Source organism: Kogia breviceps, chromosome 16 (assembly GCF_026419965.1).
Source record: "Kogia breviceps isolate mKogBre1 chromosome 16, mKogBre1 haplotype 1, whole genome shotgun sequence".
NCBI classification, from domain to species: Eukaryota; Metazoa; Chordata; class Mammalia; order Artiodactyla; family Physeteridae; genus Kogia; species Kogia breviceps.
Window position 1 is genome coordinate 47,831,007 of NC_081325.1, and position 18,563 is coordinate 47,849,569.

The window sequence follows — 18,563 nt, forward strand, 5'->3', positions numbered from 1 at the left end:
AAAACTTTCATGGTAAGAATTAGCCCTCTTTATATGTTGAACAAAAGCACAAATGAAAGAAAATAACTCAGTAAGCCTTGAATGTCAGTAAGATGACATTGCTCTGGACACTGTCTGTCTCTGCGTGTGCGTAGGTAGCCACCTTACAGCATACTGTTACTTTACTGCAAAAGGATAAAGAATATCTCAACCGCCAAAACATGGAGCTTAGTGTTCGCTGTGCCCATGAAGAGGATCGTCTTGAAAGACTTCAAACTCAACTTGAAGAAACCAAAAAGGCTAGAGAAGAGATGTATGAAAAGTATGTAACATCAAGGTAAGATTTACATTATTTTCCATATCAATAGATATAAATTAACACCAGCTTCTTTGAGGGAACCCTTGGCTTTGGGGAAGAATAGTGATTTTTTGGTAAGGTCTATAGGATGATATTAAGATAATCGTTCATTTTGTTTCCTCATAAGTTACTCATATTCTAATTGATTTTTTTCTTAAGATATTTTGTTTTTTCCAACAACCAAGAGCCTGTTTCTTTTAGGTAGCAATATATACATTATGACTATTTTTATTTATTTTTTCTTATGATATAACCTTTTTAATTCCCAGTGACTAAGATCTCTACATAAATGTTTTATGGAAGTATATATATATCTTTATAGAATTATATTTTTGAGAAAATGTAATTGTGTGGAACGTGACTAAGCTGACCTATTCCTGACTGTGTGAAACATAAAAGAATAAGGAGACAGCACTGAGTACTGGTTTAAGATACAGGCTCTGGAATCAGACTCCTGCATTTCAATCCTGTCTTCTCTCTTCAAGTAGATGAATAAGCTATTCCTTTATACTAATAGCCTTTATAATCCTTGAATTATTTATTCTTAATAACTTTTTTCCCAGCTTGTGGTATTTTTCATCAGTTTGTGCTGCTGCTAATACCCTGTGTAACGCTTTGTGACTTCGCTAAGAGATCACAGTGGCTATGGTTGTTGTGCTTAGAAGGAAAGGTTTTGTAAAGAGTACATTTGGGTCATTTATTTTAAGATTAATTGTCTCCCAATATGCAGCACATCAGATCATTGTTTCTAAATGAAGGACCTTCCATAATGCATTAATTTTCAAGTCTTTTGCCATATGTGTTAACTTAGTAAAATATTTTGGAAGATGAATAATTATTCAACATGAATGAACATTTTATATAGTAATTAAGCCTTTAGGGTAATGTGTTTAAAAGAAAATCTCAGATGGAGCTAGTTTGGAATGGTATTTTTAAGAATTTTAAAGCTTTATATCTAAACTGTGTTTTTCAAGTAGCATTGTATGTAGAGCATATTTGACATAAGATCTTAAAATATTACATGAAGGGCAAAGACCTATTTCTTTTACAAACAAAAAATAAATGGATATTCCTTTTGACTCTTTGCAGAGACCATTATAAGACAGAATATGAAAATAAACTACGTGATGAACTGGAACGAATCAGATTGAAAACTAATCAAGAAATTGATCAACTTCGAAGTGCCTCCAGGGAAATGTATGAACGGGAAAACAGGTAAAAAAAAAAAAAACAAAAACAAGAATTTTATGTGATATTGTATTGCTCTTTGTTTGAAGCTTATAGTTTTGTGTTTTTTTTTTTTTTTTTGTGGTACGCGGGCCTCTCACCGTTGCGGCCTCTCCCGTTGCGGAGCGCAGGCTCCGGACGCGCAGGCTCAGCGGCCGCGGCCCACGGGCCCAGCCGCTCCGCGGCACGCGGGATCCTCCCAGACCGGGGCACAAACCCGCGTCCCCTGCATCAGCAGGCGGACTCTCAACCGCTGCGCCACCAGGGAAGCCCTGTTTTTTTTTTTTTTAAATATTTATTTATTTATAGCTGTGTTGTGTCTTTGTTTCTGTGCGAGGGCTTTCTCTAGTTGTGGCAAGCAGGGGCCACTCTTCATCGCGGTGCATAGGCCTCTCACTATCACGGCTGCTCTTGTTGCGGAGCACAGGCTCCAGACGCGCAGGCTCAGTAGTTGTGGCTCACGGGCCCAGCTGCTCCGTGGCACGTGGGATCTTCCTGACCAGGGCTCGAACCCGTGTCCCCTGCATTGGCAGGCAGATTCTCAACCACTGTGCCACCAGGGAAGCCCGAAGCTTATAGTTTTATCAAAGTTAAACTTCAGTTCATGACATAATGTCTTTTTTAATACATTAAAGAAAATTTGTCATAAATCTAAATCTAAGTAAAATGGAATATTAAAGTTCTAAGGTCTTTGATAACTAGCTTAGAACAGGGTTTATCAGACGTTAGGCCTGTTTATTCTGGTATTCCTATTATCTTTTTATTACCCTGCTAGCTTTTCCTTTTGCCTTTACCTTAGTTCAGATTAAGGACAGAAATGAAAAGGAAATTAGAGAGTACTAAGAGATACCAGTAGTTCTTCCTGTAATATGCCAGTGATTTCTCCAGGAAATTTTTAGAAGCTGGAATAATAATATGAAGTATTGCTTATGCCTCATGTAGCTGCTGGTCCTAAAGACATGTTAGATAATCTTTAAGAAGGATCAGTTTTATTCGTGCAGTTACTTTTAGAACAGCATATATTAGGTTTTCTTAGTGATTGGCAGCATTAAGGGAAAAATAAATGCTACTTATTTCAGTAGCAGTTATTTTTATATACCATCATTATGGTTCATATGGCTTTTCAAAGTCGATGTTTTAGAGGGAAATTTTTTTGAAATGGACTTAATTGTCATACTAGTTTATCAGCACTGACTTGAGTGTATGCTGTTATCTTTGCCAACAAGCAAGACTTTAAATCAGACTGTGGTTGATATTAGAGAAGGTTATATTTGAGCTCTAAGAACAATAAATTTACTTATTTAGCAAATATTTATTAAGGTCCACCATGTTCCAGATACATGTCAGATGCCATAGATATAGTGGTGACCTCTGCCTTTGCAAAGCTGGTAGTCTAATGGAGAAATAGAGAAACAATGATCAAAAGTATGATGATAATGGAGCAAATGGCAAGATACACAGAGTGAGACCACATAGACTCAAGGTGTATCTAACTCAGCCCTGGGAGAAATCAGGGAAGACTGCGTGGAGGGAGAAGCACGCATGCGACACCTGCATGATGACTAAGAGTAAGACTGTCAGTTATGGGAGGGAAGGGAATTAGGGGAATTAATGCACACCCTGGAGGCAAGACAAAATAAAGTTTTTTGAACAAATAGAATAATTCAGAATGGTTAGACCATAGACCAAGAGGCAGCGAGTTGTAAGGGATGAAACAGAAGAGGGAAACAGGTCCAAATCATGCATTTGAGCCATTGTCTAAGACCATGAACAATTGAAAGATTTAGGGAATATGTGTGATATGATCTAATTTTATATTAAAAAAACCATTATTCTGTGATGTGGAGGATAGACTGGAAGAGTATAAGGCTATAGACAAAGAGGCCACTTTTAGAGGTTGTTTCCCTTATCACGACAGGTAGTGAAGATGGAACTGGATTAGTAGCAGTAGAGACGAGGAGAAGTGGGCCAGATTGGAAGAGTGCTCAGGAGATGGAACTAACCTAACTAAATAGTCAGGAGGATTCATTGGCTAGATTGGATTGGGGAGTGAGAAGTTACGGATGTCACCAAGTTCTTGATTGGGCAGCTGCGGGGATAGTGATGCAGTTTTTAAAGCATTAGAAAAAGACACGGCTTTAATTGGGAAACATGACAAATTTAGTTTAGTTTCATTAAGTCTGTGTGACATATGCAAATAGAAAAGTTGACTATATAAGGTGTGAATCTCAGGAGAAAGATCTAGACATGAGCTAGACCTGTGGCACAGGTGATACTACTATTTTGTTTTACAAATAAGTACTTATAGTCCTGTGGCTCAATTCTGTCATGGATTTTATAATAAAAGGTTTTAGTGGCCAACTTAATAACCTTAAAATTTATGGGATTGTTTCTATGGTAACGTGTGATTACTTCCAAACAATTCACATAGCCACATAAACCTTGGTATGTAATCATTTTGAGAACGCACTGATTTTTTAGTTTTTGTTGTTGCCGTTGTTGTTTTATTTTTTAAAGACTCCTTTAAAATGCATCCCCTGGTACCATAAATTGATGTAAACTAGCCCCTGTTCTCTAAGATGATTGGTAGAGGTAGGTTGAGAAACAGACGACAGAACCATTTCTGGAAGCAGGGAAGCTGAGGACAGGTTTCCTTTTCCCCTGTGTTGTTCTGACTCCATAGCCACGTCAGAGTGGATACCACCTCGTCACGGAATTCCTGGGACTGCGGCTACTGCCCTAGAAACCCATCAGCCACTGGATCCAGAATGACCCCATGGATATCGAAGCTAGGGTGGATGGTTGCCACCAGGTGGTGCCAAACTGCAGCCCAGGCCCAAAGACATTTGAATTGCACAGGACTTCTAGCCAGCTGTATGTACTATAGGCTCACCTTTATCATTGTATTAACCTCACAGTAATCCAACCCTGTGTTTCATGTGGCTGAATCTTTTTTAATCCCAGTTTCTTCATTCTGGCAGGATTTAACTATAGTTAGAGCTTACGTTCCACTGGTCTTTCACAAGGTAAAAATAAGTTGCAACTTATTTCTTTTTAAATCTTACAACTTAAAATCATTAAGGAACGGATTTTAGTATCCCTTGTTATGAAACATGAGATTCAGAAAACACAAGTGTACACATTTAGATATTTTCGTGTCTGAGCAAATTAATCATGTGCTTTGGACTTAGACGTTTAATTGTGTCAATTTTATTTTATCAAAGTATGCTGTTACAATATGAATTAAAGTGGATAAAGTACTTACACTGGCATATTGGTACAGTCTCCTTGCCTCTTGGCCAATAAACATTTTTAGGAGAAAGTTAAATAATAAGATTAGAGAAATATGTTTTGCCTTTGGTTTGCTTTCTATATACATTGGGGGATATTAAGAGAGTACCTTTTTAAAGACAAATATAAGACATGACACCATAAAACTCCTAGAAGAGAACATAGGCATAACATTCTCTGACATAAATCACAGCAATGTTTTCTTAGGTCAGTCTCCCAAGTCAGTAGACATAAAAGCAAAACTAAACAAATGGGACCTAATCAAACTTACAAGCTTTTGCACGACAAAGGAAACCATAAACAAAATGAAAAAACAACGTATGGAATGGGAGAAAATATTTGCATGTGATACAAGGCTTCATTTCCAAAATATACACACAGCGCATACAACTCAATAACAGAAAAGCAAACAACCCAATCAAAAAATGGGCAGAAGACCTAAATAGACATTTCTCCAAAGAAGATATACAGATGGCTAAGAGGCACATGAACAGCTGCTCAACATTGCTAATTATTAGAGAAATGCAAATCAAAACTTTAATGAGGTATCACCTCACACTGGTCAGAATGGCCATCATTAAAAAGTCTACAAATAACAAGTGACAGAGAGGGTGTGGAGAAAAAGGAACCCTCCTACACTATTGGTGGGAATGTAAGTTGGTGTAGCTACTATGGAAAACAGAATGGAGGTTCCTTAAAAAACTAAAAATGGAGTTACCATATGATCCAGCAATCCCACTCCTGGGCATATATCTGGAGAAAACTCTAATTCAAAAAGATATATGCACCCAAATGTTCATAGCAACACTATTTACAATAGCCAAGACATGGAAGCAATCTAAATGCCCATAGACAGATAAATGGATAAAGAAGATGTGGTATATGTATACAATGAAATACTACTCAGCCATAAAAAAGAATGAAATAATGCCATTTCAACATGGATGACCTAGAGATTATCACACTAAGTGAAGTAAGCCAGAAAGAGAAAGACAGATAACATATGATATCACTTATATGTAGACTCTAAAATATGATACAAATGAACTTATTTACAAAGCAGAAGTAGACTCACAAACATAGAAAACAAACTTATGGTTACCAAAGGGGAAAGGGGGTGGGGGAGGGATAAATTGGGAGTTTGGGATTAGCAGATACAAACTACTCTTACATAAAATAGATAAACAAGGTCCTACTGTATATCACAGGGAGCTATATTCAATATCCTGTAATAAACCGTAGTGGAAAAGAAAAAAAAAGATACGTACTCAAGGGTTGAGATTTAATAAAGTAATTTTACTGCTTTAAGAAAAGAGAGAGGGTGCCTTTTATTTTCTCCTCTTAGATGTGGAGAAGAAATATGGAACTCATGCCATGCGATCTTGATATCTGCCCCTGCAGTCAGTCATACCAGTAGTTTGTGAAGTTAAGGGGTTGAGAGGGAAGAGGAAGAAAAGAGATAAAGACCTAAGAAAAGGCAGACATAAACAAAGAAAGAACTTGGGTATTTGGGTACATCCAAAATACTATAGTTGGGATTATAATGTGTAGGTATGCTTTGGCTCAGTCTATGAGTTAGTTTTCTTGTCTTTTTCTGTACTTTATAGTTGCTTTAAAATTGTATTTTGGAGCCGTGGGAAATAATGAGTGAAACTCACTATGGTGGTGAGATTTATTAAATAAAAAACTTCTTACATAGTAGGACCATCTTGCACATGTGGAAGAAAAGCATTATTCCCTGAACAGGGAGTATATTATGAAAGAGATTTGGAATGAGACTAAAATCTTGGCTCTGCCACTTACTAGCTGAGTGAATATGTCACTTAATATCGCTGAAGTTTAATTTTCTCTTTTATAAAATGAGCTAATAATACTCTTTCACAGGGTGATCTGTAAGGTCTAAATGAGATAATATATGTAACAAGTACAGTATAAATTATAAAGCTGTATGTAAATGGTAGTTAGTTATATACCTTTTGCTTATGAGAAATACTTTTAAAAATTATTTTATCCATTGTGTTGACAATTTAAGTAAAATGAGCATTACATAAAAGAAAACTGGTAACATTATGGAATTGTTTATCGTCATTGAAAGGCACTATTACAAAATATATAATTAGGGCTTCCCTGGTGGCACAGTGGTTGAGAATCCTCCTGCCGATGCAGGGGACACGGGTTCGTGCCCCGGTCCGGGAATATCCCACATGCCGCCGAGCGGCTGGGTCCGTGAGCCATGGCCGCTGAGCCTGCGCGTCCGGAGCCTGTGCTCCGCAACGGGAGAGGCCACAACAGTGAGAGGCCCGCGTATCACAAAAAAAAAAAATATATATATATAATTATTCTTAAGTATTGATCTCCATGGCATTTAACCACTTTTGTTGAATGAGACAATATAGACAGAGTCTGCATGCCGTTTGTTTCAGTCCAAATTTCTGCATAAGATGGCTAACTTATTTGTTCCTGATTAATACTGTGAGATAATGAAATAAGAGGAGATAAATTCAGCTGATTGTTTTCCCAGAAAGTAAAACTACCTTTACCTAAGAAAGGCTCATTATTATAAAGTCTCATTATTATAAACACAGAAAGAGCTAGCCTCATAGTAATGCTGTAAAAAGGGTAAAGATGACTTTGTTAGAGATATTCATTATACTCTTTATACTGCACAGAATGTGGAAATTCAAATTGCCCTACAGTTATTTGAAAGGGGGAAGGCAGTAGGGAAAAGGGATCAAAAATATGCTTTTAAATGTAACAATTAGTATTGCTTTAGTGATTTTATTTTCCCACAGTATCAAGAAAAACCATCTTGACCACAGTTTATCATCCTCCAAAAGTACTCAAGAAGAAACTTAATGATGTAAATTTAAAATATGCATAGAGGGGCTTCCCTGGTGGCGCAGTGGTTGAGAGTTCGCCTGCCGATGCAGGGGACGCGGGTTCGTGCCCTGGTCGGGGAGGATCCCACGTGCCGCGGAGGGGCTGGGCCTGTGAGCCATGGCCGCTGGGCCTGCGTGTCCGGAGCCTGTCCTCCGCAACGCAAGAGGCCACAGCGGTGAGAGGCCCGCGTACCGCCAAAAATAAAATAAAATAAAATGTGCATAGAATCTCAGAGTGATATTAAACACTTTTGAATCTTGAATCTAAGTTTGTTTACAAAGGTTAGTTGAGTATACCTAATGCATTACAATAGGTGAATTTGAACTAGTGTACAGAGGTTCCATTCATGATTTAAGAAATATATGTCCTCATTAGTGCTTAAACAAACTTCTTTCATTCATATCCTACCAGATATCTGTATAATTTTTAAAGTTCTTTTATGAAAAAACTTAAGAATATTCTACTTTGTCTTTTCAGTTAGACTATTCTGAAAGTATATGGCTTTACAGATAAAGCCATAACTCAGTATCTTAACTTCTTAAATAAATGTAAATGAAATTTTATCGTTAGCTGTCTTTTATTGTCAACTATATTCTTTATGCCTATAGGTGATTACACATGCGTTCACTGCTTAATTAATAATATTTAAGAATTTCAAGGTGTATAGGGTGTTCCAGGTATGAAGCAAGGAGAGTTCGGGTTATGCAAAAACTTAGATTTTCCTTCATTGTATCATTCATAGGGTGGTGAGGGAGGCTAGTAAAGGGTAGGGTCAGATTTTTTAATGTTCTGCTGTCAGGTTATGTGGGGAGGTTTTACAGTAAAAGGGTGGCATGCTATATTCATTTTTTGTAACCATGGTTGCAATGTGAGGTGGATTATGGTTGAAAAGGACATGGGGGCAGAAAGATTGGTTGCAAGACAGTTGCAAAGTTTAAGTGAAGATGAGAAATGGAATAAGAGCTGAATTTAAAGATTATTTAGGTAGTAGAATTGACAAGACCTGGTTATTGACAGGAAGTGGACAAGAATAACTCCAGCTCTTCTGCTTTCCTGGTCTCAGAGATGGATTGTTAGGCACGGCCATTAACTCAAGGTTATAGACAAGATTGAGAAAGGAAGATAACACTTAATTCCTGATGTTTTACAGATATGGCAGCTCTGATCAAGCTGCAAAGTACTTCTCTAAGATCACACGGTTTATTTGTATATCTATTATTCATTAAGAAATTTTAAATTTTATTATTACTTATTTTATTATTATTTATGAGGTAACATTGATTTATAACATTATATAAGTTTCATGTGTACAGCATTGTATTTCTACTTCTGTATACCCTACAACATGCTCACCACCAAAATTTTATTTTTCATCTGTAATCACACAGTTAATCACCTTTACCCATTTTGCCTTCCCCTTCCCCTTCCCACCACCACTCTGTTCTCCGTATCTACGTGTTTGTTAGGTTTGGTTTGGTTTGTTCATTATTTTGTTTTTATTTATTTATCAGTTTTTCATATTCCACGTATGAGTTAGATCTTACGATATTTGTCTTCCTCCATCTGACATATTTCACTTAGCATAATACCCTCAAGGTCCATCCATGTTGTCACACATGGCAAGATTTCATCTTTCTTTATTGCTGAGTAGTATTCCATTGTGTGTGTGTGTGTGTGTGTGTGTGTGAGAGAGAGATATATATATGCCACACCTTCTTTATCCATTCATCTGTTGATAGGCTTAGATTGTTTCCATATCTTGGCTATTGTAAATAATGCCACAGTGAACATGGGGGCATGGATATCTTTTCAGATTCGTGTTTTCTTGTTCTTGGACTATATACCCAAAAGTGGGGTAGCTGGATCATATGGTAGTTCTATTCTTAATTTCTTGAGGAATCTCCATACTGTGTTATAGTGGCTGCACCAATTTACATTCCCACCAGCAGTGTATAAGGGTTCCCTTTTCTCTAGATCCTCTTCAACACATGTTATTTCTTGCCTTTTTGTTAATAGCCATTCTGTCAGGTGAAGGTGATAGCTCACTGTGGTTTTGATTTGCATTTCTCTATTAATTGGTTGTTTTGAACATCTTTTCATGTGCCTGTTGGGCATCTGTTTGTCTTCTTTAAAAAATGTCTATTAATCTTCTCTGCCCATTTTATAATCGGGTTGCTTTTGTTGTTGAGTTGTATGGGTTCTTTATGTATTTTGGATGTTAACCCCTTATTGCATATATAATTTACAAACATCTTCTCTCATTTAGTAGGGTCATTGTTGTGTTATTAATGGTTTCCTTTGCTGTGCAGAAGCTTTTTAATTTGATGTAATTCATTTGTTTCTTTTTGCCTTTGTTTCCCTTGTCTGAGAAGACATATCTAGAAAAATATTGTTAAAATTGATGTCAAAGAGCATACTGCCTATGTTTTTTTCTAAGAGTTTTATGGTTTCAGGTCTTACATTCAAGTCTTTAACCCATTTTGAGTAAGTTTTGTGTATGGTGTGAGATAGTGGTCTAGTTTCATTTTTTTGCATGTGGCTGTCCAGTTTTCCCAACACGATTTATTGGAGAGACTATCCTTTCTCTACTGTGTGTTCTTTGCTCCTTTCTCGTAAATTAATTGTCCATATGTGTGGGTTTACTTCTGGGCTCTCTATTCTGTTCCATTGATCTGTGTATCTGTTTCTCTGCCAGTACCATGCTGCTTTGATTACTATTGCTTTCTACTATAGTTTGAAACCAGGGAGTGTGATGCCTGCAGCTTTGTTCCTTTTTCTCACAGTTACTTTGGCTATTCAGGGCATTTTGTGGTTCCATATAAATTTCAGAAAGTTTTGTTCTATTTCTGTGAAAAATTTCTTGGGATTTTGATAGGGATTACATTGAACCTGTAGATTGCTTTACGTAATAAGGACATTTTGACAATGTTAATTCTTTCAATCCATGAGCATGGAACATTTCTCCATTTATTTGTGTCTTTTTCAATTTCTTTCAACAGTAAGATCACATAGTTTATAACTAGAAATTTTTCTCTACTGTGCCCCAGATATAACTCCCCTCAGTTCTCAGGTAAGGCTGTGAGGCAAGAAGGGACCTTAAGGTGATGAAGCTTCTCCAGCAGTTTTCTCTGTTTTCCCCAAGGTACTCTTACAAATATTATAATTTTCTTTATATACAATAAAAAATCTTGGGAAACATTGCCCTAATTATCATTCTCTAAGTGAATATGTTCATCTTTTAAATTTAGATTTTGATATTTTAAAAATTTTGTATTCATAGTTGATTCACAATATTAGTTTCAGGTGTGTTGCATAGTGATTCAGTATTTTTATGGATTATACTCCATTTAAAGTTATTACAAAATCATGACTATAATTCCCTGTGCTGTACAATATGTCCTTATTGCTTACTTATTTTAAATATTGTAGTTTGTGTCTTTTAATCCCATACCCCTATCTCACCCCTCCCCTAGATTTTCATATTTAGATAACATACTAACAATAGCTACTATTTATTGAGTATACATAAATAGATGTATCACATACGTTATAGAGAGAATTAAATGGGACAGTTTATGAGGTTGTAGGTATTAGTATCCCCATTTTACAAATGTGGAAGCTGAGACACTGAGAGGCTGTGATTTGTCTATGATCATAGACTTTTTTTTTTTTTTTTTTTTTTTGTGGTATGCGGGCCTCACTGTTGTGGCCTCTCCCGTTGTGGAGCACAGGCTCCAGACGCTCAGGCTCAGCGGCCATGGCTCACGGGCCCAGCCGCTCCGCGGCATGTGGGATCCTCCCAGACCGGGGCACGAACCCGTGTCCCCTGCATCGGCAGGCGGACTCCCAACCACTGCGCCACCAGGGAAGCCCAGATCATAGACTTTTTTTTTTTTTTTCTTTTTTTTTTTTTTTTTTTTTTCATAGACTTTTTAACTGGTGAAACTAGGTAGCTCTGACTCTGCAGTGTAATGCAGACTCCCACCTTACTGGGCAAGGCTATGAAAATTGACAAAAGATTTCTTATTGAAACTCTAATTTTGGACTTCCCTGGTGGCACAGTGGTTAGAATCCACCTGCCAATGCAGGGGACACGGGTTTGAGCCCTGGTCCGGGAAGAACCCACGTGCTGCGGAGCAACTAAGCCCGTGTGCCACAACTACTGAGCCTGTGCTCTAGAGCCTCCAAGCCACAACTACTGAGCCCGTGTGCCACAACTACTGAAGCCCGTACGCCTAGAACCCATGCTCTGCAACAAGAGAAGCCACCGCAATGAGAAGCCCGCGCACTGCAACAAAGAGTAGCCCCTGGGCTTCCCTGGTGGTGCAGTGGTTGCGAGTCCGCCTGCCGATGCAGGGGACATGGGTTCGTGCCCCAGTCCGGGAGGATCCCACATGCCGCGGAGCGGCTGGGCCCGTGAGCTGTGGCCGCTGAGCCTGCGCGTCCGGAGCCAGTGCTCCGCCACGGGAGAGGCCACAGCAGAGAGAGGCCCGTGTACCGCAAACAAACAAACAAACAAACAAAACCTAGGAAAGAGTAGCCCCTGCTCACCACAACTAGAGAAGGCCCGCATGCAGCAGCAAAGACTCAACACAGCCAAAAATAAATAAATTTATTTTTTAAAAAAAAGAAAGAAAGAAACTCTAATTTTAGCGGTAATGTTTTTAGAAAAGAAACTCGGTCTTTTAAGAGAGTTTGCAAACCCGGCTTCACACTTGAGGGCTGAGTGTGGATTATTAGAACTTTATGAAAGCAGTAAAAGCATTCATAATTTTGAAAATTAGGAGAGAGACCTTTGTTTTTCTATAAAATGGTATAATTTTTTGACAAGGTCTGCCTCTCAGACACTACTCTGCACTTATAACTAGAGCCCATCCCCTCTTTGCTGTATAAGGACACACTCCAGAAATTCTCCCGTATGTCTCCTATATTGGCAGTTTTCCCCTCTCTGCCATGTATAAACATATTATTTATCCCCTTTTTTAAAAGCCTCTTTTATCTCCACTTCCCCCTCCAGCCACTGCCTCGTTTCTTTGCTCCCCTTTGTGACCAGATTCCTGCAGCGTTTATATACTCATTCCTTACCCTCATTTTTAAAAGTCCACTACCAAACTTTGCCCCCATACCAGTCCAAAAAAGCTGTTCTTATCACAGCCCCCAGAGACCATGTTCCCCAAAGTCTAGTGGTCAGGTTCTCTTCTTACCTTGCTTGACCACAGCGATATTGAATATAGTCGATCACTCCCTACTCCTGGAAACACACTCTTTAATGGCTTCCAGGATCCCACACTTTGACTGTTCCCCTTCCTCACTGGCTGTACCTCCTCACTGTCTTTACTGGTCTTTCCCGTTTCCTTGATGTCTTTTGCAGCTGCCTCTGTGACATTTCCACTTGGTTATCTAATAAGCATCTTAAATTGAACATGTCCAGATGCAAACTTCTGTCCCTCCAACCTTGCTCTGCCTCAGTCTGACCCAGTGCAATTAAGGACAACCCTAGTCTTCTTCTTGCTCAGGCCAAAAACCTTGAGGTCATCTTCAACATCTTTTTCATATTCCATGTGCAGATCCTTTTGATTGTGTCTTCAGAATTTATTGATCTTTTATCATCAGTAAATACGACCTTGGTCTAAGTTATCATTATCTCTTGCTCTGATTACTGCAAGAGCCACTTAAGTGGTCCCCCAGCTTCCTTCTGTGTTCCTGTTAAACAGTAGGTCAAATTGGAACACTCCTCTGCTCAGATAAAAAGGCACTCCATCTCACTCTGTCAAAGTTTAAGTGATTAAAATGGCCTGTGATGCTACCTCATCTGTGCCCAGCGTTCCCACCCTCATTTTACTACTCTGTTCTACTCGCTCACTTAATCACACTGCCTCCTGTTCCTTTAACAGTTAGGCGTGTTTCCCACCTCAGGTCCTTTGTACTTACAGTTCCCACAGCTTAACCACCACTTCTGGATACCCTGGAGCCCTGTCTCCTTTCTTTCTCCACATCTTCAGATGTCACCTGCTCTCTCCTACCTTTCTTGACCACCATGTTTAACATTGTGAAGACCCCCAATCCTCCCACACCTACTAGCCCACACCCATTAGCCCCTTCTCTGCTTCATTTTTCCCCAGAGCACTTAGGACCTACGGACATGCATTTGGTTTCTTTCCTACTAGAATGCAATCTCCACATGAGTAGGGATTTTCCTCTGTTGTTCAGGGTTGGATTCCCAGGTACCAATGTCTGGTCTGTTGTAAGTGCTCAATAAGTATTTGTTGAGTGGAAGAATGAATTGCTCCTACTTTTGAGAAATCAGACTATTGGTTTAGATGAAATGAAAAGCTGCACAAAATTTATAATGAGATGGATTTGATCAGAACCAAGCATGGTGACTGACATTTGTAGTCCCTCAATTAACCATCCACCAGAGTCACCTAGTTTCATTTTAATATATTACATTTTATTCCATCAGCTACTTGTTAAACCTCAACACATTAATGGATTTCAAAGTGTTTTGCATTTTGGTGCTTACCTTTTTTTTTTATAATTTTAAAAAATCATTTATCTACTTTTGGCTGAAGTTTTCACATCTATAAAATGAAAAAAAATCTGCTTGAGCACCAACTAAAGTAAAAGGATAGGAAAATGTGGCTTGTTCATTTAACAGTAATCTCAAAAAATTTCCACTCTTAAAATGCATAACTTCCCCCAAGAAATTGTTACGTAAAATTTCTACTTTGTTGTTTTTTAATGTCCTATTCATTCACTTTTCAACTATGTTAATTAAAAGAAAAATTATCAGTCATTGATTATATAATAACAGATAATCCACTTGGAATTATTTTATTTCATGCCATCTTTTTTTTTAACATCTTTATTGGAGTATAATTGCTTTACAATGGTGTGTTAGTTTCTGCTTTATAACAAAGTGAATCAGTTATACATATACATATGTTCCCATATCCCTTCCCTCTTGAGTCCCCCTCCCTCTCACCATCCCTGTCCCACCCCTCTAGGTAGTCACAAAGCACCGAGCTGATCTTCCTGTGCTATGTGGCTGCTTCCCACTAGCTATCTATTTTACGTTTGGTAGTGTATATATGTCCATGCTACTCTCTCACTTTGTCACAGCTTACCCTTCCCCCACCCCATATCCTCAAGTCCGTTCTCTAGTCGGTCTGTGTCTTTATTCCCATCTTGCCCCTAGGTTCTTCATGACCTTTTTTTTTTTCCTAAGATTCCATATATATGTGTTATCATACAGTATTTGTTTTTCTCTTTCTCACTTACTTCACTCTGTATGGCAGACTCTAGGTCCATCCACCTTACTACAAATAACTCAATTTCATTTCTTTTCATGGCTGAGTAATATTCCATTGTATATATGTGCCACATCTTCTTTATCCATTCATCTGTCAATGGACACTTAGGTGGCTTCCACATCCTGGCTGTTGTAAATAGAGCTGCAGTGAACATTTTGGTACATGACTCTTTTCGAATTATGGTTTTCTCAGGGTATATGCCCAGTAGTGGGATTGCTGGGTCGTATGGTAGTTCTATTTGTAGTTTTTTAAGGAACGTCCATACTGTTCTCCATAGTGGCTGTATCAATTTACATTCCCACCAACCAACAGTGGAAGAGGGTTCCCTTTTCTCCACACCCTCTCTACCCATTTATTTTTTGTAGATTTTTTGATTATGGCCATTCTGACTGGTGTGAGATGTTATCTCATTGTAGTTTTGATTTGCATTTCTCTAATGATTAATGATGTTGAGCATTCTTTCATGTGTTCATTGACAATCTGTATATCTTCTTTGGAGAAATGTCTCTTTAGTTCTTCTGACCATTTTTGGATTGGGCTGTTTGTTTTTTTGATATTGAGCTGCATGAGCTGCTTGTAAATTGTAGAGATTAATCCTTTGTCAGTTGCTTCATTTGCAAATATTTTCTCCCATTCTGAGGGTTGTCTTTTCATCTTGTTTATGGTTTCCTTTGCTGTGCAAAAGCTTTTAAGTTTCATTAGGTCCCATTTGTTTATTTTTGTTTTTATTTCCATTTCTCTAGGAGGTGGGTCAAAAAGGATCTTGCTGTGATTTATGTCATAGAGTGTTCTGCCTATGTTTTCCTCTAAGAGTTTGATAGTGTTTGGCCTTACATTTAGGTCTTTAATCCATTTTGAGTTTATTTTTGTGTACGGTGTTAGGGAGTGTTCTAATTTCATCTTTTACATGTACCTGTCCAGTTTTCCCAGCACCACTTATTGAAGAGGCTGTCTTTTCTCCACTGTATAGTCTTGCCTCCTTTATCAAGGATAAGGTGACCATATGTGCATGGGTTTATCTCTGGACTTTCTATCCTGTTCCATTGATCTATATTTCTGTTTTTGTGCCAGTACCATACTCTCTTGATTACTGTAGCTTTGTAGTATAGTCTGAAGTCAGGGAGCCTGATTCCTCCAGCTCCGTTTTTCTTTCTCAAGATTGCGTTGACTATTCGAGGTCTTTTCATTTCCATACAAATTATGAAATTTTTTGTTCTAGTTTTGTGAAAAATGCCATTGGTAGTTTGACAGGGATTGCATTGAATCTGTAGATTGCTTTGGGTAGTAGAGTCATTTTCACAATGTTGATTCTTCCAATCCCAAGAACATGGTATATATCTCTCCATCTATTTGTATCATCTTTAGTTTCTTTCACCAGTGTCTTATAATTTTCTGCATACAGGTCTTTTGTCTCCTTAGGTAGGTTTATTCCTAGATATTTTATTCTTTTTGTTGCAATGGTAAATGGGAGTGTTTTCTTAACTTCACTTTCAGATTTTTCATCATTAGTGTATAGGAATGCTAGAGATTTCTGTGTATTAATTTTGTATCCTGCTACTTTACCAAATTCATTGATTAGCTCTGGTAGTTTTCTGGTAGCATCTTTAGGATTCTCTATGTATAGTATCATGTCATCTGCAAACTGTGACAGCTTTACTTCTTCTTTTCTGATTTGGATTCCTTTTATTTATTTTTCTTCTCTGACTGCTGTGGCTAAACCTTCCAAAACTATGTTGAATAATTCTGGTGAGAGTTGGCAACCTGTCTTGTTCCTGATCTTAGTGGAAATGGTTTCAGTTTTTCACTATAAGGATGATGTTGGCTGTGGGTTTGTCATATATGGCCTTTATTATGTTGAGGAAAGTTCCCTCTATGCCTACTCTCTGCAGGGTTTTTATCATAAATGGGTGTTGAATTTTGTCAAAAGCTTTCTCTGCATCGATTGAGATGATCATATGGTTTTTCTCCTTCGATTTGTTAATATGGTATATCACGATTGATTTGCATATATTGAAGAATCCTTGCATTACTGGGATAAACCCCACTTGATCGTGGTGTATGATCCTTTTAATGTGTTGTTGAATTCTGTTTGCTAGTATTTTGTTGAGGATTTTTGCATCTTTGTTCATCAGTGATATTGGTCTGTAGTTTTCTTTCTTTGTGACATCTTTGTCTGATTTTGGTATCAGGGTGATGGTGGCCTCATAGAATGAGTTTGGGAGTGTTCCTCCCTCTGATATATTTTGGAAGAGATTGAGAAGGACAGATGTTAGCTCTTTTCTAAGTGTTTGGTAGAATTCGCCTGTGAAGCCACCTGGTCCTGGGCTTTTGTCATGCATCTTAAAATCAAATGCAAATGGGCAGTTTTATGTTTTGTCCAGGAAGAAGAATCTGAAGGTAGAAGAGATTAATTCAGATGCTTTTCCTATAAATAAGTTTGTCATATAAACAGCCTGTTTCAGTCCCTTTTTGTTCCAACTGGGAAAAATATGTTCACTTTTATTGAACAAAAATATTTTTACATGGAGGCAGAAAGAGGAGAATGGGTTGCCTAGTTGTGCTTGCTAAGCTCTGCTGTCAACCCTGTTTCTTTCACTGTTTATCCTTAGTAAATTTCAGGTTCTGAGGCATTTGTGATGTTTATTCAGGCTAACACATGCTCTTGGCATTGCCAAATTCTGATTTGTTTCTGGTAGAATTTTAAGGGTTTCTGAAGTTTTTCTCATTTTTCTCACATTTTCCTTCCACTTTTGAAGGATATATTTTGATTTGACCTATTAGTACCATGAAATTGGTCTTCTAATAGTAAGAAAATATATTCCTTCCTGTACAGAAGTCTGATGATATTGTATGTTTTGTACTGGGGTTTTCAGTAAAATCCTTTTATTGGAGAAATAGTCAAGAACTTAACTCTTTAAGTTTCTTGTTTGAATGTGATAATTTAAGTGATATCTCCCAGTTGTTTTTCCACAAAAGTGCTGGTTTATGCCTATTTCTGTAACATAATTATTAATAGCACCCCTTTCACTCTAAGTAGTGCCTAAGTTAAAAAATACATTATTTGGACACTCATGATAATACTAGGAAACTCACTTTTCTTTTGCATTTTACATAGGATTGATAAGGTTTCTTTTCCTTTTTCTGCCATCTTTCCTCTCAATCCACCTCCCACACACAAATATAGGATGGATGTGGAGAGTTAAATGTGTGTTATGGAGATGGAGTTAGTAAGAAACAACATGAAAGAATTATGAAAAAAATTTGGGGAATCAAACGTTAGCTTTCTAAAAAGCATTTCTAAGGATGAGATGTTTGAATTTTTATATTTTAAAACATTTGTTATAATGTTGGCCAACTCCCAGCATCTTTCTCTGTTATGATTACATTTGATTATATACTCAGTTTGGACTTTTAAAACTTTACCTCCATTAGCTTGTTCATGCTGTCAATTTTTCAAGTTTGTCTTTTGAAGAACATTTGAATTCCTGCTATTTGTTCTGTAATTGTATTTCTGT

At 37.7% G+C, this 18,563-nt stretch overlaps 1 protein-coding gene across 8 annotated transcripts in view; it reads left to right on the plus strand.

Moving 5' to 3' along the window:
- PIBF1 (progesterone immunomodulatory binding factor 1) overlaps positions 1–18,563 on the plus strand; it is a 209,450-nt gene that overhangs the window by 44,801 nt on the left and 146,086 nt on the right. For 5 of the 8 annotated variants that reach the window (XR_010837268.1, XM_059042235.2, XM_067016729.1 and 2 more), the window contains exons 8-9: positions 135–316; positions 1,427–1,552. Coding sequence is in view for 7 of the 8 variants with exons in the window: in XM_059042235.2 (XP_058898218.1) it covers positions 135–316; positions 1,427–1,552 (308 nt within the window). In the remaining variant the exon portion in view is untranslated. The remainder of the gene's footprint in view (positions 1–134; positions 317–1,426; positions 1,553–18,563) is intronic. The other 3 variants (XM_067016726.1, XM_067016727.1, XM_067016730.1) reach the window with 1 other exon arrangement.